The sequence below is a fragment of the Papio anubis genome, chromosome 13 (assembly GCF_008728515.1).
Source record: "Papio anubis isolate 15944 chromosome 13, Panubis1.0, whole genome shotgun sequence".
Lineage (NCBI taxonomy): Eukaryota > Metazoa > Chordata > Mammalia > Primates > Cercopithecidae > Papio > Papio anubis.
The window spans coordinates 68,254,815-68,278,544 of record NC_044988.1 but is presented as its reverse complement, the minus strand read 5'-3'; the positions used below and the strand labels follow the sequence as shown (position 1 = coordinate 68,278,544).

The window sequence follows — 23,730 nt, the reverse complement described above, 5'->3', positions numbered from 1 at the left end:
AGGTGAGAGGATTACCTGAGCTCAGGGAGGTTGAGGCTACAGTTAGCTGTGATCTCAGCATTGCACTCCAGCTTGGGTGACAGAGGGAGACCCTGTCCACCCCTCATCCCGCAAATAAATAAATAAATAAATAATATGATTGGTTCTTGTTATACGTTAGTCAATTAAGGATTCGAATGGTGGAACTTACATATAAATGATTTTGTTTTTCATGTCTTTTTACTTAATAAGTCATCCAAATAGATAATAAATCCCTTCTACTATTTATGGAATTGCACCAAACCTACTGTCATGAAGGCCTGATTCCCAAGTGATGTCAGACACAGGAGATTGTAGCCAGAGTTTTAAGTAAATCCATCCCAAATGGAATGATGATGACACATTGATAATAATACTGACCAGGTTTCTGGATCCTGGAAGCCCTGGCTGTCCTGGAGGGCCAGGGGGACCTGGAAGGGCCACAGCTAAGACAAAACACAAAAGAGAAGTTATACAAAAACCACCCTCTGAAAAATGTCTGAGGTATCATCTGATTCCCAGAGAAAAGTGTGTTCAACCCCATTCACAGTGTCACAAAGCATCCCAACTTCGACCTGTATCTTGGGTGCTCTGCCTGCAACGTATGACTTAGGCTACATTGACTGGTTCAGGGAAAAGCTGGAATTCTTCATTGTTACCCTGGATGAAGCCATGGCTAATGCTTTTCCATTTCAAAAGTGAATGAATTCCTTTTATGGTTGTTTTATAAAAGCCAGTTTAAGTTGAATATTTTGTCACTTGCATTCAAAAATATCCTGACTCATACAACTTACTTCACCCAAGAGACAAGCATGTGACACTGAACAGAGGAAGTAGGCTCAGAAAGAGGAAGAGAAGGCTCTAGGGAGTGGGAGGAGACCAGGGTGGTGCAGTGACAGCAACCCTGGCCTTGAGGCCAGAGACATGGACTCAAGTCCTTAGTTTGTCCATTCCTAGCTGTGTGATCTAGAGCAAACAGCAAGCTCTCTGAAGCTTTTTCCTCTTATGCAAAATGTAAAATAGGCATTTCTTCTTCCCTGGGCTGTGGTGAGAACTGAGTGCTTTGCAAATTGTACCTGTACAGCATTCATTTGACCAAGGGCTCTTAGCTTTTGAAGAGTCACAGTGCCCTTAAAAATCAGATCAAGGTTATTGCCCTCTTTCCCAGAAAAATGCACACAACAATTCTACAAAAAAAAAAAAAAAAAAAAAAAAAATTACTGGGATGACAAATCCTGGAGGTATATCCTTGGACTCTCTAGGAGTCTATGATTCCTCAACTGAAAAGCCCTTACTTTAGGCTAACATAAAGTAGTATTATTACAACTATTCCTTTGGCTGTTCTTCTACCTCTCTCATCTTCTGTTCACCCTACTGCCGACACCTCCTCCAAATGTGCCAAGCTCTTGGCAGAATTAAGGGTGTTTTCACAAGTCCCAGTAAAATTATACAATTCTTCAGGTCGTTGCAAGCACATGTTCAGTTCCAACATAGGACTTGAACATCCACACACAGGTGGCAAATGCCTAGTGGATAGAGGGCCAGTGGGCTCAGATTTGGATCCCAGTCATGCCTCTTAATAGAATTTGTGACCTCGAGTAAGTCTCTTCACCTCTGTGGAGCTTCAGTGTCTTCATCCGTGAGACGAATTTTATAATAATACCTGTTTTATCTTCCTCCCAGGGTTGCTGTGAAGATTAAATGGGATAATGGCCATGAAAGTGTTTTGTAAACTGAATTGCTATACATTATGTGAGAAGCAATCCTTGCTCAATGCAGCAAGGCATCCCAGGAGCCCTAATGTAGTGTTGCCGTGGACAACAGATTTTCTCCATCTTGCACTCACCCTGTAATATGCCTCCACCTCCCGCAGTCCTACTCCTCCCTCATGGCTGTGTGGGCACCTATGGTTCCATTCACTCAGCACCTTCTTCCTTTGTAGGACCAATGTCCTCATCTCCTTCTCTTGGGACCTTCCCTTCACCTCTACAACCATTTGGTTCCAGAAAGAGCTACCATGTTCTCATGTAATCTGACTGACTGGTCATAGGGGATTGGTCCAAGATTGGGTACCTTGCCCAAGTCAGGCCCATCAGGACCCTTCTCTAGGACTTCCCCATCCCAGGACTTTTCAAACTAAAATAGTAAAAGAAGTTCAAGATTTCTAGCTGACAGTGGAAGCTGTAAGTTGTCAGTAACCATATTTCCCGCTGTGCAGAGGATGTGGTTTGTGGTGAGGAAGTATGAAATTGCATGCAGAGAGAAGCGGAGACAAGAGATGGCCAGAAAATCCTTGCAGGGGTTGAGTTCCTGGCTCTGGCTGTTCCTGAGGTCCAGCTGCTTATCTACCTCTCCCACAAGTTGATTGTTCATTCCCTCCTTCACACCCAGTACATTTCCCCTTTGCTTGAGCTACTTTGAGTTAGGTTTCTATCACTTGCAGCCAAATGATCCAAGGCTAAGTCAAAGCTCCAGCCCCAAAGTCACCTCCTGTGTAAAGCTCTCCTTATGCCAAGGACTCTGTATGCTTCCACCATACCTGGCTCCTGCCAAGCCAAACAACAAAAAAGTATGCCTTCATGCTATTATTGCTGCTATTATTGTCTCCTACAACAGACATAGTAGAAATAACACAGGCTTTGGAGATACACTGCTCTGGGTCTGAATCCTGTTGGTGTCATTTATTAGCTGTGTGACCTTGGAAAAGTTCCTAAATGTCTCTGGGCCTCACTTTCCTTACCTGTAAAATGGGGATGTTAATGCTTTTTTTAAAGGGCTGTTGTGAGGTTTCAATAAAATACCATAGTAAAGTGATTAGCAAAATGCCTGGCATCTGATACATGCTTATTACATAGAGATTTTCTTTAATTTCGCCCATTTTGCATTTGAGGAGGTGAGGCTCTAAGGGATGAATAGATTTTTAAATAGAGTTCCAGTCACTGCTGGTCATTAAGGCAGGTTCTCATGCACCTAAGGCATTGACAAAGCAGCCAGGAAGTTTCCACTCACACGTGAAAAGATGCTCAACATCATTAGTCATTAGGGAAATGCAAACCAAAACCACAGTGAGATATCACTTCATACCCTGTAGGATGGCTATAATCAAAAAGATACAATGAGGATACCATAATACGGGAGGACAAATTGGAACCCCCTCATACACTGCCACTGCTGGTGGGAATGCGAAATGTTGTGACTCCTTCGGAAAACAGTCTGGCAGTTCCCAAAAAGTTAAACATAGAGTTACCATATGACCCAGCAATTTCTCCTACGTATATACTGAAGAGAACGGAAAACATGTTCACATAAAAACTTGTACATGAAAGTTCATAGCAGCGTTATTCATAATAGCCAAAAAGTAGAAACAACCCAAATGTCCATGAACAGATGAATGAAAAAACAAAATGTATATCCTATACAATGCAATATTATTTGGCCACAGTAAGGAATGAACTGCTGATCCGTGCTGCAACGTGGGTGAACCTTGAAAACACTGTGTTAAGTGAAAGAAGTCAGACTCAAAGAGCCATATACTATATGATTCCATTTATGTAAAATGTCCAGAATAGGCAAATACAGAGGCAGAAGTAGATTCATGGTTGCCCAGATCTGGTAGAGGAGAGGGAAAGAGAGAAAAGGTACAACTGCTAATCGGTACAAAATTTCTTTTTGGTGTGAGGAAAATGGTCTAGAATTAGACAGTGGTGATGACTGCATGCATAACTTCGTGAATATATTAAAAACTACTGGATTAGACACTATAAGTGGGTGAACTTTATGATGTGCAAATTATATCTCAATCTTAAAGAAAGGAAAGAAGGCTGTATCCAGGAAAGCCCTGTGTTTGGCAGCGCAGCTGTGACAAGCCACCCAGATGAGGTGAACTTGAGCACAATGGTAGGGACAGCATGAACAAGGGCACTGCTTCCAGCACTAACCTGCTCCCAGGATAGCCGGAGGTCCTGGTGGCCCTGGGGGTCCCGGTGGCCCAGGATCACCAGGTCTTCCAAAGCCAGGTGGCCCAGGCAGACCAGGAGCACCTGGGGGTCCTTGGGGCCCAACGACTGTCTCCCCTTTCTGGCCCTGTCAAGGCAAGCACACAGTAACAGAGAGAAAGAATCATTCATCACTAGAAGTCCCATCTAGTCCTTTTATGAGAATATTTAAAAGAAATCAATAAACACCAGCTATTGTTATTACTATCCTCAATCCTGGGCACAATTCAAGGTGGGGTAAGGCCTCCAAGATGGCAGCCCAGTCATTCTGTTGAATAACTCTACAGAGAACCCCAGAGAGCCCTGGAGGCAGAAGGGACCTTGGAGATCATGTAGTCTAGCCTTTGTATTTCACAGATGGAGAAACTGAAGCCCAGAGAAGTGAAAGGACTTGCCCAAGATCATGAAGCAAATTAGAGGCACAGCTAGAGGCAGAACTCTGATCTCTGGCTTTGCTGGTTCTACCCTCACGGTGAGCTCTGGGACCAAAGGTCAATGATCTGGTCATGTTCTTGTCGGGGGCACAGCTTGACTTTCTCTCCTTTCACCTGGAAAAACCTCTCATCCTAGGAAAACCACACCTATCTAGGAGCTCCTCTGATAAAATTTCAGAAGAATCAAATAGCTCCTCTAAAAATGTCTCCCTTACCTTCCATTCTGCTTCTGTTATCTGATGCATTCACCATTAATCATTCTTTGTGTGGAGTAAATTTTCAACACATTTCATGAATAAGGCAGTGTGACTAATGGCCTAGAAGTTACCTACCTTCATGTGGCCTTGGCCAGCTACCTTCTCTCCAGGGACCTCAGCCAACCTCCCCATCAATCAACAAGGATGGGGAAAGAGCTGGCTGATCCCCAAGCTCTGCCTCCAGCTTACAGTACAATGACTAGCCCTAACTGCTTAGTGCCATTGGGAGCTTCCGGGAAAGCTGTAAGGCCTTGGGGAAAATGACTTGGAGGGGTCTCTACTCACAGCCAGGCCTGGATTTCCGGGCAGGCCTGGAGGCCCAGACATAAGGAAGCCGTCGTTAATGTCTCCTTTTTCTCCTTTTTCACCTTTGAACCCCTTGTCTCCATTCTCCCCCTGGAAGCAGAGAACATAGGAATATTTCAGTAAGAGTGGGATGAACTCAGTCTCTGACATAAACCAAAACATGAAAAACACACTCCAAATATTGGTAGAGAAACACTCACCTTCAAGTTGTTCAGAAAGTGTCTCAGGTAAGCTAGATCAAGTGGAGGACCTGAAAAAGAAATGCTTCATAAAATTCACGATTGTAATTTAAGAAATTTAAAATAAAAGTCTCTAAGTTGGCAACCACAGTTACGTCTTAGTGGACATGACCCTGCACTGGGTTGGCTAACAGAGTCTGCTTGCAAGCAAAAACAGGTGCTACTGTGGGCCCATCAACCCAGACACTGTGGGATCCCAGGTAGGTTCCTGGCCCTCTTTGGACCTTGTTTTGCATATAAAAGATAATGATTGGATTTTCTGGACTCTCTTAACAATGTTCCATTTTGGATACGCCAGGCCCATGCTTGGGTCTCACTAGAAACCAGTGGAGCCTGTGGTCAGGGTGGAATGTCATTAGTCTTACCCTCTGGCTAGGTCACATTTCTCAGTTGCATTTGTTCTCAGGAGCAAAAAATCAAAGGCAAGATTGAGAACAAGAGCTGGAATACCTGGTGGTCCCTGGGCTCCCTGGTCGCCTTTTTCTCCCTTTGAGCCAGGAAGGCCCCAGGATCCTTTCTCTCCTTTAACACCTGCAACAAAACACATACATGTTAAAAAAAAAAAAAAAAAATCAAAAATCACCTTCATTCCACATAAAACCTTTCTGAGACAGTTTTTCAAACCGAGCTCATTTAGCAAAGTCCACTCAAACAAGGCCCTCCTGAGAAATCAGCAAGTGTAAAATCATAAAGAGGGCACAGGTAGATGCTTCAGACACATTCTCAACCTTGAAAAGTTCGGTCTACTGGGAGACAGACACAGCTCACAGTAACGCAAGGCAAGATGAAATATGTGCTCTCACTGAGGTTCCAGCAGCGCATCCCAGGAGTGCAGCACAGCCTGCAGCTAACCCTGGCTTGGACAGTGCCACAAATGAAGACAGAGGCTCAGCACCATGTCAATCTTCCAGACTCATCTCATCTAGGCCTGTGCAGCATAGGGGTGTGAGGGAAGGAGAGGGTTCTCCCAAGAGTGCCCGCACAGGACAACCAAGGGCGCTAAGTTTTTTACTTACAAAGTTGTGAGAATGCCCACCATGCAGTGTTGTACATCCCCACAGGAATAGTGAGAAACATCTTTTCTGCAGAACTGGCATTCCATCCCTACCTTTCCCCTCAACTCTTTATATGGGAGGGGGCATGGAAGAAAGCCTTTTGGGAGATCACTGCTTGGGAAGGGAAGTGATTCCCTTTCCCCACCTTGATGGGTAGCGTGGACGCTAGGTCTTTGAATTTCTCATTCCCAAGAGGTGTGGCAGATCAACTCGCCAATGCTCTTGAGCCTAGAGATGGGGCCACAAAGTGTAGATGAGGGTAGGGGCTCAGGCTTTCTCAATGAAGGGGAGGGAATATGAGCATCACAGTCATGATGGTGTCAGCAGGGGGTCAGTAGGGAGCGGCAACTACATCTATCAAGGCCTCTCCAACCCTGGGAATGCTGTGTGAGACCCATGACCTGGGCAGTGGGGCCCATGGGGCCTCCCTCACCCACACTGAGCCCACAGACAGCAGTGATCAGAAGAGCAGACAGCAAGTGTACAAGCACCGACTGGAGCAATAGTGGCTGCACACAGTAAGCAGGATGATTGCCCACTAGGAGCTGTCACATCCAGAAAGATCTGTTCCCTCCCCCTCCTTCCAGGGGAGGCTCACAGGGAAGAGAAACAGTTGGAGATCTGAGAAAACAAATCTGGCTCCATCCCCTGCTCCCTAAAGTCCAACTTGCACCAGGGGAAAGGGGTGCCTTGAACTGAATCTAAGCATAGATTTTAGAAACAGGCTGGGCTTGGTAGGCAGAAGTGACAGAAAAACCATGGGGTCAGATAACATCAGGGAGACCACCACCTGGTGGGCTGGGGTGACGCAGCCAAGCTGAAGGTGAATATTGAAGAAAAAAGATCTTCCCCTATTTAAGCCCCAAGTGGCATGACAGGGTGTGTGGGACAGGGGCACCAGAGTGACTGCTCACCTTCAGGCCCTGTCCCCTGGCCTGTCCCTCTCTGATGTGCCATAGCAAAGCTCCTGCATGTGGCTATGAACATGCTGACATTTACTAATGAAACCCTCTGAGCCAGCATTTCTCACACTTTGCAGTGCACACGCCTCACCTGGGAGATGGTTAAAACCCGGGTTCTGATTCAGCAGGTCTAGGGTGGGGCCTGAAGTCCTGCATTTCTAACAAGCTCCCAGAAGATGCTTACAAAGTTGCATGGACACTGAGGCAAGGGTCTCCTGAGCTCCCACGGCCCTTCCCTGATCAGCTCTTGGTATACTGCACTTAATTGTTTTTAAAATAGTTTCGCTTATCAGGTTCCAGGAGCCTGAGAGGCAGGAACAGTGCTTCCCAGGCTCTTGGAATCTCTCTCAGCCCAGTGTGGATCATACCAAGTAAGGAACAGGCATCAGTGAATGTTTTATGAATAAATGAACAATTGAAAGAACAGAGTGCTTGTTGCCAACTAGGAGGCTCAGCGAAGATAAGCAGAATAGACATGTGTGACCAAACCAAAGAGAGGTGCACAGCCCCACAGCCTTGGCTCAGCTGCCACCTCCAACCCTACAGCATCCAGTTAGACCTTCCTGACCACCTAGTCTGCGCCCAGCACTGGGCAAAGAAAAACCACCTTCCTCAAGGAGATGGCCCAGAGAAACAAATGATGAAGAAGGGAGTGTATACCGTGAAAGGTGATGAGCTCTGGACTCCCGGGATGAGCAGTATCAACCTGGAAAGAGAAGAAGTCCAGGTCAGGCACTGCAAGCTCTGCTGTGGTGTTTGCAGACACAGGCAGCCACTGTCCCGGGGGCATGTGACAAAAGAGGCAATGCCACAGAGCCAGGCCTTCCTTTGGCTCTGGAGTCCCCCAAAGCCCCGAATCCCCAGCAGTTCTCAATGCACAGACATCCCAGGCTTTCAGCTGGGAGACCCATGATGTAGTTGGGCTGGGGAGACAGAGCTGAGACCTACTGGCCAAAAAACTCAGTCGTAGGGAAGCCCAAAGCTTTAAGACAACAAATTGTGGCAGTGTTGGTTTGGCCAACTATGAGCATTCTTGTCTTCCTTTCTTATCACTTAGGATTGATTCATATATGAGATCAAGCATCCGAGCAAGTGACATGCCCAGCCGTGAAGCTGGGTCAGCCATTAGCTTTGCTATTGCACCTAATCAAAGATGAGCGTCATGAGCAGGTAATTAGCAAAGGGGGTTATCATTAGATTGGGAGTGGCTATTCTGGACTCCTCATTAGGTTCCAGGGGTCTAGAGTCCAAGCTGTTCTGGATAATATTCCTTCCCAGTTTTCCCCAGATTCCTGCATTTCCTTCTCTGTTAAGACAAGGCCACTTGTAACCTGGCTTCTTCCCAGCTGATGTGTGGAATCAAAGTCATCCGTCTGGTGCCAAAATCCTTCTATGCTTAGGGTGGAGGGTCACAAGCTGCTCAGGGGCCACCAAGAAAAGATGGGAGTGGGGAGGAAATATTCCATTAAAAACATTTATAAGTTAAGGATGAAGTTTGCAGCTCTAAGCTGTTATCTTACAGGCTATGCTGATAAAGTTTCTCCACTACAGACATGAGCTGTAAATGATTCGGGTGTTGGAAGGAGCTGAAACTATAAGGGGTTCACGAAATGCTGACTGTAAGAGGAAGCATTTCTGTCTCAAAATGCCCATTTTGAGAGTTGGACAAGAAATGTCCATGACCCAGCTCCTATAGTATCTAGCCAGGCAATATGAAATAAACAATCTTACTAAAAATGCTTTGAGCCTATCTTTTCCTTCTTTTAGGTATCCCACGACCCCCAAAGACCATGGTTACTGCAAGAGTTCCTGGAGCAGGTCATGATCATTGCAGTAGTATTTTTATAGCACTCTAAAATTTGTCAAGTGCTGTTCTGTGGCTGGCTCATTTGAGGCCTGAAATCATGTTAGTTGGGAGGGGCTTCGGCACTAACTCACTGTGTGACCTGGAGCCAGCCCTTTGCTTCTCTGGGCTGTGGTCTCTCCTGTGTGATAAGGAGGTGGGATGCAGCGACTGCCCAGGAAGGTCACTCCAGTACTGATATTTTATGTTTTTCTTCAGGCCATGGATATAAACACATACTGGGTTGCTGTTGTCTCCATGTAGAGCCTGGAGCCCCTTAGTCACCTGACATAGGTAGGTCCTGCCCTCTAGGCCAGAGTTCCCAGGCCCTGGGCTGCAGACTTGGATGCCTCAGTGTGTAGACTTAGCCAGATGTCTGGGCAAATACGCAGCCAAACTGTGTCATTTTGTAGCCTCTGACCCAAGTCTTAGCATCACCTCCAACAGGGATCAATTATGAACTCACGTCAAAGAATATTTCTAAATTGTAATTTGCAAGCTCCTGAGAGCGGAGGCCACACCCGTCTAGTTCACCCTTGTGTCCCCAGGGCCTACCTGGGGTAGTACTTGGTACTGCATAAGTGCTCAATAAATATTTGTTGAATGAATGAGAGAATGATTATGTATGGTTCTGTGACTAATGCCTGTGCACAAGGCCCACCCTCCCCTCTGGGTTTTCTCACAGAAATCTGACTCTCTTCCTATGGGTAAAACATCAGGGACAGAGCAGCTCAATAGTTGGGGGGCCAGGCAAGTGCCTGACTCCTCAGAATCCCAGTGTCTGCACCTGCTGCCTGGTGGTTAGGAGACTTGAGTTACAGTCCCAGCTCAGTCAAGTCCTGTGACCTTGGACAAGCCAGTGAGCTTCTCTGAGTCACAGTTCGTTTCCTTATTATAAAGTGGGAGGGAGAAGCCCTGCCTGTCAGTGTTGTGCGCTGTGCAGTGACGTGATCATTGGGAAAGGGCAATATAGTTAGTTACAGATTTTAGCCCAAAGTTCCCAATGCAAAGACCATGGGTTGGCATGGCTTGTTTTCTCATCTATGTTTTCTAAGGGGTCTATTTTTCCCAATTTTATACTACTCCAAGCATGAAGCTAATATGATCGCAATAACAAAAGACACTGCTTTTTAGATGGTATGAAAAGAAGCACCTTACCGTGTGTGCACCCTTAGAAGATCCAGTATGTTTCACTGCCACAATCTGTTATCTAAAAGCTTCTAGTCACTTGAGGGTCTACACTTAGGGGACAGAAGACATTCAAGAGGACATTTGAGGATAGAAAGGGCCCAAGACAAAGACTGATTTTTTCTCTGAGTTGCTATGTATTGCAAAGCCTGCTCTTTAAGGCGGTGATTGCTACTTACTGGCATTTTGCAGTGTGGTCGGATGGGTATTGGGAAAATGGCCTGTGGGTAACGAGAACGAGAGAGGTGAGGTCACCAGGACAGCTGACTCCAGCTTAGACCAATCAGGAAGGTCTTCCCACCCCATGCCAACTTACTCCTTTGATGTTAATCACAGCTCCAGGTGGCCCAGGGTGGCCTGGAGGGCCAGGTAAGCCAGGTGGGCCCTGAAGGAAGAAAAAAAGGCCATTCCATTAGTTCAGGTTGTTGTGAGTGCAGGGGCTGCAGGACATTTCCTCCAGAGGAAGAAAAGGAGGGTCCCCTGAAGCCAACCAACTTCTCTCTCAGGTTGCCCAGGGAGCCACAGAGCACTTCTATGTCCCTGTCCTCCCTGTATCTTCACAACAAACCATAGGGAGGATGACAGAGCAACAAGTATTGTCTCTGGTTAACACATGCAGCTAATGAGTCTCAGAGAGGGGAGGTGACCTGCTCAAGACCACACAGCAGCTTACAGCAGAACGAGATTGCAACTCAGATTCTGACTCCCAGTTGATACTGAGCCTAAGGCCTCCCTATCAGTGCATTCCCAGTATAGGAGTGGAAATGGACTGTGCGGGTCCCTCATGTGATATATTGCCAGAGGGAATGTGTCTCAGAAATGCAAGCATAAATGCAAAACTCTTGTTAGATAGTTTTTTCAAAGTGAGGCCAGCTTGGCCTTAATACCATGCAACAGTTTCTCCTCTAAGCCTAGACGCAGGAGCTTGCAGCAGGAGAGGTGAGGCTCTGAGGGCAGGCATGAAGAGTTTAGCCCATGTGAAGGTGTATTGATGACTCTAAATGAAGGCATCAGTATCTGGTTTACCTTCCAGTTCCAGTTGGCTTGGTGAGTGAGAGTCAACCCCTAATGCTTCAGGAAAATAGTATTTCTGGATTTCTGGGCATACAAAGCAGAAGCAGTGTAGCACAAACCGAAGCAGCAATAGACTTAGAGCTGTGTTTACATCTTGGTTTGGGGATTATTAGCTGGGTCACCTTGGCTGGGTGCCTTGACTTCTATAGGCCCCAGTATCCTCTTATGTAAAACAAGACCCCTGCATAGTGTCTCATGCAATAGTTATCACCAAGACTAAATGAGAAACTCTCCTTAAAATCACTTTGCACAGTGTCTGGTACATAGCAGCTGCTGAATAAACATTGGCTTTTTTCTCCTAGACCAGGGTCCCTGCTGCTGCCCAGTGTTTGCTAACCTGGGAGGCCCCACTGAAGTAGCCGATCTGCCTTTGATACTGACTTCCAGCACTCACTGAACCCCTAGTGACGTAAGTGAACCCTGGGACTGTGTAAAGGAGGGGAGAGGTGACATTACTGTAGAATTAGAGGCTCTGGGGTTTGGAACCACATTTTCTGAGCATGACCAGATCCCTTTCTCCCCTACTCCCTCTGAGTCCTACATAAGGAAGTCTACTCTCCACTGAGGTGTTTTAGGTGGCAGGACCCTCCTGAGAGGGAGCTGAAGGACAGGACTGGGTGGGAGGACCTTTGGCAGTGGCAGTGAAGGAATAAGAACAACATTCCTGAATATTCAGTCCACAGGCCCTGCTCTGTGGACCCCACACTCTCTCACCCTCTCTGGACACCAACCTCCGGCTCCATCCTCAGGATGACTCACCTGCATAATGACCCCTGGATCTCCTTTGGCACCCTTGAGGCCATTCAGTCCTGGGCGACCCTGGAACCCACAGCAGACACCTCAGTAAACCCTCCGCCCGCAGACCAGCCTGGCCCATGTGTCCTCCCCCTCCAGCCTGTCCAATGAACGCTGATACCTACAGGTCGTCCGGGGAGACCAAATTCTCCTTTATGTCCTGGTGGTCCTTTGGGCCCCTAGAGGCAAAACAAATGCCAGATTAGAAAAGAACAGAAAGTCTGGGTTCAGGGAAATGAGGGGTACAAGCCTGCTTTTGCAGGCAGTGGTGACGATGATCCACCGACAGGAGAAAGAAGGGCAGGGAGCCAGGTCGAAGCCCCCTCCCGCAGCCTCTTTGTCTCCAGCCTCTCCGCTCTCGGCTAGAAGCACCTGCTCAACCCACTCCATCGCCTGCTTTCCTGCAGGCTCCAGCCCACGCCAGACTCTGGACCCAACCTCTTGCAGTCAGGGCTAACTAAGGAGCAAGAGGTCAGTAGCTCAGGGCCTCAACTCCCCGGTAGCCAGGCGCTAGGCCAGCCCAGAACATGAATCTCTGCCCTAGGTCTTATGTCCCAGGGCTTACCGCATCCCACATTCTGAATAGTGCAACCTTGCCTCGCCCACCAGGCCAGCCTGGCCTGATAACCCGCTCTAGGATTTGGTTCCTTCCTTGCTCTAACTTGCCCCTAGGAACCAGAGTCTTGGTCTGACACCCCAGTCCTCCAGCTGAGTTCCTGACCATGGGCCCTATTTCAGTGCTGGCTTTCCAGGACCACAGGCCTCTAGAGCCACTGTTCTGTTGCAATCTTCAGGAACCCTCCTGCCTTCTAGTGTCTGGGATGCAAACCACTTGGTTGACAACACCATTGATGATGTACCTCTTCCTAGAACACATTCTACCCTCGGTCTGCACCTTTCCAACCCTGCAGCTGGGTCTGCTGTGTCTCCCAGAGGAATGACTGGTTTAAGCCTGGCGCACTCCAAGTTCCTTTTCCTCCTACCATTAACATACATAACCATGATCTGAAAAATGGCAAATAAAAACTGAGTTGAAACAGGGTCAGTGGGTAAAGTACCTAGTCTGTATTACTCTTAGGGAAAGAAAAGCAAAGCCAGATGGGGTTGACAGGGCACAGGCCACTTGGTTGGTATGTTCTAGTGCAACACTTCCTGATATGGTTTGCCTTTGTGTGCCCACCCAAATCTCATCTTGAATTGTAATTCCATAACCCCCGCATGTCATGGGAGGGACCTGGTGGGAGGTCATTGAATCATGGAGGCAGTTAAACCCTGCTGTTCTCATGACAGTGAATGAGTTCTCCCTAGATCTGATGGTTTTATAGGTGTCTAGTGTTTCCCCTGCTGGCACTCATTCTCTCTCCTGCTGCCCTGTGAAGAGATGCCTCCCACCATGATTGTAAGTTTCCTGAGGACTCCTAGGCATGTGGTACTATGAGTCAATTAAACCTCTTTTCTTTATAAATTATCCAGTCTCGGTATTTCTTCATAGCAGCGTGAGAATGGACTAATACGCTTCCCAAACATCGATGTGCATTAAGAATCACCTGGATCTTGTTAAAAATGCAGATCCAGTATGTCTTGGGTGGGGCCTGAGGTTCTACAGTTCTAAGAAGTTCCCAAGTGATGTCAGTGATGCTGGTGCATGGTCTACACTTTGTGTAAGAGGACACCAGTGAATTTGAGGAGTTATAAGCTACACTGGTCACTAAGGCCACAGCTAGCCCATACAGCACCTTCATGCAAATTAGAAGAAGGTGCCACTTACTGCCTATGTTTGGCAAGCTGTGCCCAAGCTGGGCTTCAGTAGGAACCACTGCCATGGCATCTGCAGCAGCCTGCTGGCCCCCACCACTAACTATTGTATTTTCCACAGTATTGGAGGTTAGTAGGTGGTTAACCAGTAGTTAACACAAGAATCTATCAGTCTGTCTTAGCTAATTGACTTTCGGTGCCCACTCTTCCTGACTTCGGGAACCAAAGGCCTCAGAAGGTCTTTTGAAGAATTCACCTCAAAAGTTACAGGCCATTCTTCAAGGATACAAATCTGTTACAGAAATGTGAGGTCCTTTCTCCCCACAACTGAGATCCAGCTTCAACCAAATAAACCTGTAGACAATTCTGCAGCCCAAAATGTTTCAAATGTTCAGTGTTTCAAATATTCATTAGAGGCAGTGAGGTTCATTTGAGAAGAGACTGGACCTAGAGCCTGACAGGCTGGCCTCAAATCCCCACTCTGCCACTTACAAGCTGTGTCACATGGGCAGATTACTCAACCTCTTTGAGCCTGAGTTTCCTCCTTTATAAAATGGGGACTCTGGGAGTCACTTCTTGGGGTTGTGAAGATGAAATGAGATGGCCTATGTGAAGCATCAATACAGTCTGACCCAGAGAGAATGTTCTACACAGGGAAGGAAGTTTAGGGTTCACCTTTGGAGAAACAGAGAGAGCTGCTCAGAAGCCCAGATGGGTTATGGATTCCCAGAGCCATAAGGCCAGAAGGGCCCTAATACCATTTAGTACTAATTCAATCCCTTCAATGTGCAGATGGGAAAACAGGAGCCCAGAGAGAGAGGAGGGCTTGCACAAGGTCTCACAGCAAATGAGTGGCATATTCACAACCAAAATCAAAAATCCCAGAGAGGTTTTGTGGGGTTCCCTTGAGGGTTTCCTGGGAAATTGGTCATCTTCAGCTGGCAAGTTCTGTGGTATAACTGCAAGTGCACCTCTCCTTCCTGGACACACAGCTAAACTACACTCTGAGGCCACAGGCCTCTGAGTTTTGGCTTATGGAATGTGCCAGAAGTGATGTTTATTGTCTTCCACAATCTCTTCCCCCTCCCCAACTTCAGCCTGCCAGCTCCTGTGCGACCTTGAATCCACAAGATGGCAGAGTCACAGAATGGAAGCATCCTGGGTCCCTGAGTCACTTCTTGGAGGAGAGATGCCAAGCTGAGAACAACCACAGTGGACTTTGCAAGAGCGAGAAATAAGCTGCTGTTGTGTTAAATCACTGAAAAGTTTATTTAATTGTAGTTAGCCTTACCCTAGTATATGCACACTTTGCCACATCTTTGCATTTTCATAACTGGGACGACTAAATCTAACCAAATCAAAATATGAAAAATGCTTCAAATCCCAGTCCAGATCCAGCTGAGAGATGCTCTGGCTTACCATTGGTCCTGGGGCTCCGTGCATTCCAGGTTCACCCTAAAACAGGAGGAGATGTACTTGTCACTGTTTGGAACAGAAACAAAGATGGGAAGCTGGGGCAGATATGTGCCTGCAGGGTCTGGTGACATAATTACCTTTTTCCCCATCAGCCTTTCCAGAGGAATGTCCCCTGTCAGGATGGCACCTGGCTCTCCCTTCTCGCCCTGTAATTCAGAAAACATCTTGATGAAGTCAGGACTCCTCCTTGCCACCTTGTCCAAAGAGTTTTGTACAGAGACTCCTCCTTGCCACCTTGTACAGCGTCCTCTCAGTCCTACAGCCATGATTTATTTATCTTGCCTTCATCCTATTTGAAACCCCACTGCTCCAAAATTACCTCTTGCTAGAGTATTGCAACAGTCTCCTAAATGAATGCATGTTCTCTCAGCCATTTCCTCTATGTACCATCAGAGTTACTGTCCTCAGGCACAGGACAGTCCTGTCTTCCATGTCCCTTCAGGGCTCCCACTGATAACAGATTTGCATCCTTACTCTCAACCCTCCAGGATCCAGCCTCAGTGTGGTCCTGTCTATCTCCTGCCACATGGTGCCCTCAAGGAACCTCTGGCTCCCAATGTATTTGATAGCTTGCTTTCCTAGCAACTCAACCTGAGATCTGTTCCCACCAAGAATACTTATTCTTGTTAAAACACTTGAAATTAGGAAAGAGATGAAGGTATAAAAACTAGAGGCCTCTGTCAACATGGAGGCCTTGTGTCTCCACATGTAACATTGCATCCAAACTCTAAGCTCCTGTGCAAACACTTAGTTAGGCAAAGCTATCTCAGATATTGGGAAATGGGTGATGGGTAGACTGGTGGCAAGAACACAGGATCCTGCCCCCAATCCTGTCCTCAGCAGAGCCATCTACTACGCTAGAGGCTGCTGAGAAGATACTTGTCCAGAGAACAAGGCCAGATGCAGAAACCTTCTATCTGACTCTGAGGCTTTGGCCCTAAACTTCAATGCTGGCCCCTGGGGAGCAGGGCTGAGCCACACAGAAGTCTCCTTTTAATGAGGCTGGGAGTAGCTAGGACAGTGGCATCAAAGCAAGCAGAGCAGCCTCTTTCTTCCATCCCCCTAAGCCCACACCTGGTATTTAGATCTTACCACTCCGCTGGTGAGGAAAGGTAGTCCTGAGCACGCCAGCAGGGAGAAGAAGCAAGCACAAAAGCATTAGAGGCAGAGTGAGAGAAAGCGTGTTTGCTGCAATGGCTGGAGCAGAGCCGCCTGGCTGCCTGTGCCAGTCATTCAAGGTGGCAGGAGGTTAGGGCGCGGATGTCACATCCGTCCCTCCAGATCCATCTGACCTCACCACATAGGAAACAGAGTGTTTAAAGCAAGAGGTGCTCTTGCTTCACTGGGCCTCCTCCCAAGCCTGAGCTGGCCAGCCCTGGTCCATCTCCACAGGCCTGTGGCAGCAAAAGCATCCCAAGACACATTCCCATGTGATGCCAAACCTTCACCCAGCATACCGAGCCCTCCATGCCCTGGAGCAGTGGCCCACTAGATATTGGAGGCCCTCTCCTCCTTGGAGATCATTATAGAATGGTGGGGGTAGAGAAGAACGAGAGGAGCTTAAGTTCCCCCCTCCCGGAAAGCACACCCACCCTCCTTGACTCCCCATGGCAGGCTCAGGGGGTTGCACAGTGCTCCCACTGGCTTTGCACAGAGCTCCATTCCAGCTGTAAACATGTGCTCTGTTAGCTCTTTGCATAGCTCTTCCTCACCTTATTTCTATATCCCTAGTGCCTAGCACAGGAAACTGCCTGGCACACGGCAGGGGTCAGTGGATGAAAGATGGATGAGTGTATACATGGACGGGTGAATACATTAATCTGTTTATGGACGTCACTCTCCCCCTTATCTATAAAAACCAACTGGAAAGTTAATTCTAAGAGGCAACCACAAAAGAATACAAGCACAACAATAGGTTTGGTACCCTGGGAGTTCTCAGGAAGTTTTCTGTGTGCTAAATATTTATTCCAGAGATTCTGGAGCAAAACTGTTGTTCAACTGCAGAATGCCCAACTTATAACTTATAAATATTAACATTTGTTCTATTCATTAATTATACATGCTTCTGCCCACAAGTGTATTCAGTACCATTTGTATACCAGGCCCCATATTAGTATTGGAGCTATGAAAAAGAAGCTGGCAGGATGCCTGCCCTCAGGCAGTGCATGTTCTAATGGGATGCCCAGCAGGTGATTAGACAAAGCACAGTGTGTGTGAGAACAAAAGAGTGTTGAGTTGAGTTCTCTTTCCAAATTATGATAAAAATCAATTTCACTACCCACTTCGTACCTTCTCATCTCATAGAGAACCTGGAGATTAAAATTGTTAACAGTGGGACAGTGACTGCTAGTAAGTATGGGGTTTCTTTCTGGCATGATGAAAATGTTCTAGAATTACCGAGTAGTTCAGGAGGTTGTACAACCTTATGAGCCCGCCAAAAATCACTGAATGGTATAATTTAAAGGGGTGAATTTTATGGTATGTGAATTTTATCTCAAAGAAGAGAAAAGTTAATAGCTACTTTCAGCCAATCTGAAATATTTAGCAAATTCCAAAGCCAGATACATGGGCCCCTCTTACCTGTTCTCCTTTTAGTCCTGGAAAGCCAGGCAAACCAGTGTCACCTTTTGGTCCTCTAGGGCCCTGGAAGGAATTGTTATATAGTATTTGGTTGTTTGTTAAGATTAAAATGCATAAATCAATCAGAAATATGTCTATTTTTTCCAAACAGTAGAATAGACACTGCCATCCCCCAGGCAGGTGGAAGTCAGGATTATCTATGACATTTTCTTAACCTTAAGTGGTCCAGAAATTGTGGTCTGGTAGAAAGAAGATAGCACTGAGTGTTGAGGCTTCACACTTCTTTAAACATTGGTTTCCTCCAACTGGGTACTACTGACCCAGTCCATCATCTGGGCCTGTTGCCTCTGCTTGCCCCCGGCTCCTCCAGGCCACCTTGCAGCCCGCCTCCTCCACTATTCCCTTCCACGACTCCCACCCCTTCTCTGGATCCCCACTACCTATGAGATGGGACACAGGTACCTTAGCCTGGCACCCCAGCCCATCCCAGCCAGGCATCAATATCTCATCTCCCACACCATCAGGTTGACTCCTTTCCTGCAGCCTCTCTGCACTCCCCCATTGCCTCTGCACCAGCACTCATGCCATCCCCCCATAGGAATGCCCACCCACCCCTCTGCAGAGCCAAATCCACACACGCAGCCAGAGGCAACCTCTTCTCAACTCCAACAGACACTGAATGCCTGTGACAATGACTCACACAGCCACATTTGCTTCAAAAAGGCATTTCAACACTTTCTTGCTATTTTAACTTTTCACAAGTTCCTGTCTTGTCTGGATGAAAGAGTGAATTACCCATTACAGCAGTGGCTTTCAACTCTTTGTTATTATTGTTTAGCAGTGAAACTCCTTTCTTTCCTTTTTTTTCGCCAAATAAAGTCTTAAATGAAAGCCTAATATATACAAATATGTCCAGTGAAGCTTCCCTTATTGCAGGTCAGTGGCCTGGTATATGCCTATTTGGCCCCCTCCCTACTCCCTGCAGTGGAGGTCCTGGACTCCCTCAGGAACACAGGACCACTCATTTAGAGGAGAATGTGCTCTGAAACGTGCCCCAGGTCTTGGAGCAGCCAAGCCAGGGCTGGAGCTCAGGGGTTTGGCCTTTTCTTCTGCTAACCAAGAGTCATGGTCACAGTCATGGCCATGGTCGCCATTCTCTCTTTTGTTTTTTAATGTCTAGTTAGCAGTATTTTTAGTGTTATCATATGATACGTGCCTTTAGAAAATGTAAAAAGTTCAGAAAATCAGCCAGGCTTAGTGGCTCATGCTTGTAATTCCAGCACTTTGGGAGGCTGAGGCAGATGGATTGTTTGAGCTCAGGAGTTTCAGACCAGCCTGGGCAACATGGTAAATCCCCATGTCTATCAAAAATACAAAAAATTAGCCAGGCATGGTGGCACATGACTGTAGTCCCAGCTGCTTGGGAGGCTGAGGTGGGAGGATCACTTGAGCTTGGGGGGCAGAGGTTGCAGTGAGCCACTGCACTCCAGCCTGGATGACCAGAGTGAGGACCCGTCTCAAAATAAATAAATAAGTAAATAAATAAATAAAACATTCAGAAAATTATAAAGAAATAGAAAAGGAGGCCACTGATCATTCCACCATCAAGAACAAATTTCTATTACATTTGTGATACATTTCCTTCATTCATCCAGAAGCAGTGCATGTCACGCATTGGCATTAGGCCTTTCAGAGCTGCAGTGCTTTGGAGAAATCACCCAGGTCCCACACTGAAGCCACGCCTTACTTTTAGACAGGCTCAAACTTTTAGACAAAACTAATCTCTTTCCACACAGAAGCATGTTTTCACCTTCCATGGTGAAAGCCCCATAGTGGTGCACACAGATGATTATTTATTAGATGTCTAGTCCATGGTTCCCTCCTTTGCACCCCCTCCATCGCCATCATCCTCTCTCTTTAGGGATTTATCTACTTGAAATACTTGACTCGTCCACTTTCATTCATAGCAAGCCAACTGCTGTTTCAGGTTTCGATTGGTCCTGGATAGAGAGAGATAAGTAAAACCCAACCCTCCACAAGTTGTTCACAGGATGGTCAAGAAAAAAAAAGGCAAGGGCACAAATAACTGTTATTTAAGGCAGAAAAGAACCACAGGAGTGGTGACAATAAAGCCTTATGGGACTTAAAGAAGGGGACACTTCCAGGTGGGAGCACCAAGAAAAAGTTAACGAACAAGATGCCACTGGAGCTCAGTCATGCAGACATGGAGGAAATGTCATTCCACGTGGAAGGAACAGAATGATCGCTGCCACGGGGCACAGATAGAAGAGGGCGAGGGTCGTACTTACCGGAAATCCTGGCAGCCCAGGCAACCCGTCCGGCCCCTGTGACATGCCAAAGACAGAGCACGCTGGATTAGGAGCAGCATTTCCAGAGTCAGCAGGACCCCCTCCCTCCCAGCCCCTTCCAAAGGCCTCAGCATGCTCCCACAGCTGGGAAGACAGATTGACACAGCATTAGGGATGAAGGGGCCCTGTGAGGGTCTGGATTTGCCAAGGGGAGGACAGCGACTGGAAAGAAAGCAAGGAAAAGAGAGAAGGGGTGGAGGCATGGTAATGCAGGCAGACAAGGCCCAGGGACTGTGAGGACAGGGATGCCCAATCTCTGGTTTTAGTCTGTCTGTGTTTTGCTTCAGTATCCACCCACCTAATACCCGAAACCTCCAATAGCTTGGGGAAAACAAAGACCTCTTGGGAAGAAACTTTCACTTGTTATCTGGTTTGCTCTAGGGTTTCATTATTGAGGTATTTTGGATTATTTGTTTTCATGGAAATCAAATGGATGCAGTACAGAGGAGACAGGAAGATAGCTCACAATGAGAGGTCACTCAGCAGGGGAGAAACCTGGTGCCAGAAGAGTCTGCAGATATTTGCAGGAATCTTGGGGCAGCACTAGATTTTCCCCTGGATGAATGGGCTTCAGGGCAACCTCACGGGGATCTGCAGGAGAGGCTGGGACATCTGCATTGCACAGCTGTGAAGGTATAAACCTGTCTCCACAATGACTTGCACAGAGCGTCACAGTGTGCTAAGCAGTTTCACATCCCTCATTTCTTACAAGTTGCCTCAAAGGCTGGTGAAGTGTCATCAGAGAAGAGAATCAGGGGCTTAGAGTGGTGTGTGGAGAAGATGGGGCTGGAACCCCAAGGCTCCCAAAGCCAGAGCTCCTTCCTTTCCCTGCTGCTGACCAGCAGATGCTGGGAGATGCAATGAGGATTTATTCTACAGGCTGTAGGAGGAAGATTCCTTCGTCTAAGGGCCATTGTGCCATGAGTCAACTCTGCCAACATGCAGAAATAATGCGTATTTCGGGTTTTTTGTTTGTTTGTTTTGAGACAGAGTCTCGCTGTCACCCAGGGCTGGGGTGCCGTGGTGCAATATTGGCTCACTGCAACTCCCGCCTGCCAGGTTCAAGTGATTCTCGTGCCCCAGCCTCCCGAGTAGCTAGAATTATAGGCACACGCCACCACGCCCAGCTAATTGTTGTATTTTTAGTAGAGACAGGGTTTCAACATGTTGGCCAGGCTGGTCTCAAACTCCTGATCTCGTGATCTGCCTGCCTCAGCCTCCCAAAGTGCTGGGATTACAGGCGTGAGCCACCACGTCTGGCCAAAAATAATGTATGTTTCTTACACACATTATAGCCCCATTTTAGAGATCTGGAAATTAACACACAGATAATTTCCAGATTTCTAAAATGGGGCTATAAAGACTAGAATGAGTCCATTTCCTCCTCACACTCCAGTTTCCCTTGAGCACAAGGAAAGATGTCTCCAGGCTCCTCCTATTCTGTGAAATAAGATAATGTAAACAAAAGCAGGCCAAACGTGTGCAACAGACATTATTTGTTTGTTACTTGGCATTCTCTGATTTCCAGGACACATATTTCTGGTGCACAGGACTGGAAGCTTCCACTGCTTTGGACACAACTTTCCACATGATCAAATTAATGTGAAAGCAACTTTTCAAAAAGTGGAAAGCTTTCTTTCCATTCTATTTGATATATCCTAGCTCTGTGCTTCAGGAGCTAAAGGGATTCCAGAGTAACCCGACTTTGTTTCAACAGGGGCGTCTGGGGAAAAGCCACATTCTGAGGCAGCTGTAGATACCAACCGGAGGCCCCACCAGCTCAGGAATGTCCGAGAAATTCATGAATCCATGGGTGATATTGATCAAGGACTGAAAAGAGAAAAATCAGACAATGAGGACAAAGGATGGCATGTGTTCTGCCTTGTTCCTGGCAACAAAGCTTTAATTAAAGTCACCCAGCATAGCAGAACACCGCAGACACTGAGAACGCCCTCAGCCCACTGCCAAACACAGCTCTCCCGCCCCCTTCCTATAAAACAGCTCCCAGCCGCCTTCGCACTTTCCTCCTTTACTTAATTTTTACATCACACAATATCCGAATGTCTTCTCTTTTTAGAATTTAAACATATACATATTACATGCACCCACAGAAAACACAGTGTTGGGGTGTGTGTGTTTGTCCATGTGGTTATTTTACATAAATGGCATCAGGCTCTATTACTCCTCAACTTGCTTTTTTCACTCGGCCATATTGTGTGGAGATCTTTCCATGTGGAATTTTGGAATATGGATATTTTTAGCTTTAAAAGACTGCCAAAGAGCCATCCAAAGGGGCCAATTTACACTTCCACCAGAAGTACACGAGATTACCTTTTTCCCGGCACACTTACACATATTTGATTTTTAAAAATCATGTTTTTTTTTTTTTCTTCTAACTTTAGTCATCCTTTTTCCAGTTATTTGGGGCTTGTCTTTCTGTGGTCTACCAGCATGATGTTATTTCTCTCTGAAGGGCCAGGATTTTTCATGATGTGATGTCTTAATATCAAAAGGACACGATCTGGTCCCAGCCCACATTCCAGCCTTCTCTCCAATTTCCATCATTCTCCACACACGACCATACACACTATCTCCTGCCAGTCAGCTCCCTGGGCCTGGAGCACACACCACATTGTCCTACTCTCTGCTTTGGCTCAGGGCGTCCCTGCCACTAGAACTTTGGAAGTTCTAGCCTCCATGCCTACCTGGTAAACTCCTTCTCAGCTTTCCAGTCCCTGCTCAAAGATACTTCCTCCGGGAAGTCTTCCTTGATTCCTCATATCCCAAACAGTCTTTTCTCCCTTGTTCCCGTCTTTGTGTTCCTTTGCCTCTCAGTTACAGCTCTGTTACAGCCTTTCTCCTGACTTCACTGGAGGCTCCTTGAAGGTAGGAACTCTGTCTTACTTATCTGTATTTTTAATTTTTTTAATTAGAAACTTTTTTAATATCAGAGACAGGGTCTTGCTATGTTGCCCAGGCTGGTCTCGAGCTCTTGGGCTCAAGCAGTCCTCCTGCCTCAGTCTCTCAAAGTGCTGAGATTACAGGTGTGAGCCACTGCGCCTGGCCTTACTTATCTTTACACCCACAGAGCCTAGCATGGACCCGATGCAGAGTGCATGCTCATGAGTGCTTATGCCAGAGTATTTAAATAGGAATAGATAATTCAATGACACCCAACATTTCATCCAGCAAACACTGATTAAACCAGCACTATGAGGCCAGTGGTGGGGATACAGAGAAGAAAAAAAACCCCAGAGGGCAGGTGGAGGAGTCAGACATGTAAATAGGCCATTGCTTTACCATGACGGGGGTTTGAAGGATGAAGTTACTGCCTTCCTTGTCGAGGAGAGTTGGGAAGAAGATGCTTTCCTCCATTTGTGTGGA

General features: G+C 46.9%; 1 protein-coding gene across 2 annotated transcripts in view; it reads right to left on the bottom strand.

Moving 5' to 3' along the window:
- COL15A1 (collagen type XV alpha 1 chain) overlaps positions 1–23,730 on the bottom strand; it is a 127,624-nt gene that overhangs the window by 11,122 nt on the left and 92,772 nt on the right. For both annotated transcript variants that reach the window (XM_021927325.2, XM_009188425.4), the window contains 15 exons: positions 22,111–22,176; positions 20,287–20,322; positions 17,978–18,040; positions 15,475–15,543; positions 15,341–15,376; positions 12,292–12,345; positions 12,131–12,190; positions 10,614–10,682; positions 10,477–10,518; positions 7,927–7,972; positions 5,700–5,780; positions 5,211–5,260; positions 4,990–5,100; positions 3,957–4,101; positions 400–464 (listed from right to left, as the gene is read on the bottom strand). In XM_021927325.2, the coding sequence (XP_021783017.2) occupies positions 400–464; positions 3,957–4,101; positions 4,990–5,100; positions 5,211–5,260; positions 5,700–5,780; positions 7,927–7,972; positions 10,477–10,518; positions 10,614–10,682; positions 12,131–12,190; positions 12,292–12,345; positions 15,341–15,376; positions 15,475–15,543; positions 17,978–18,040; positions 20,287–20,322; positions 22,111–22,176 (993 nt within the window). The remainder of the gene's footprint in view (positions 1–399; positions 465–3,956; positions 4,102–4,989; positions 5,101–5,210; positions 5,261–5,699; positions 5,781–7,926; positions 7,973–10,476; positions 10,519–10,613; positions 10,683–12,130; positions 12,191–12,291; positions 12,346–15,340; positions 15,377–15,474; positions 15,544–17,977; positions 18,041–20,286; positions 20,323–22,110; positions 22,177–23,730) is intronic.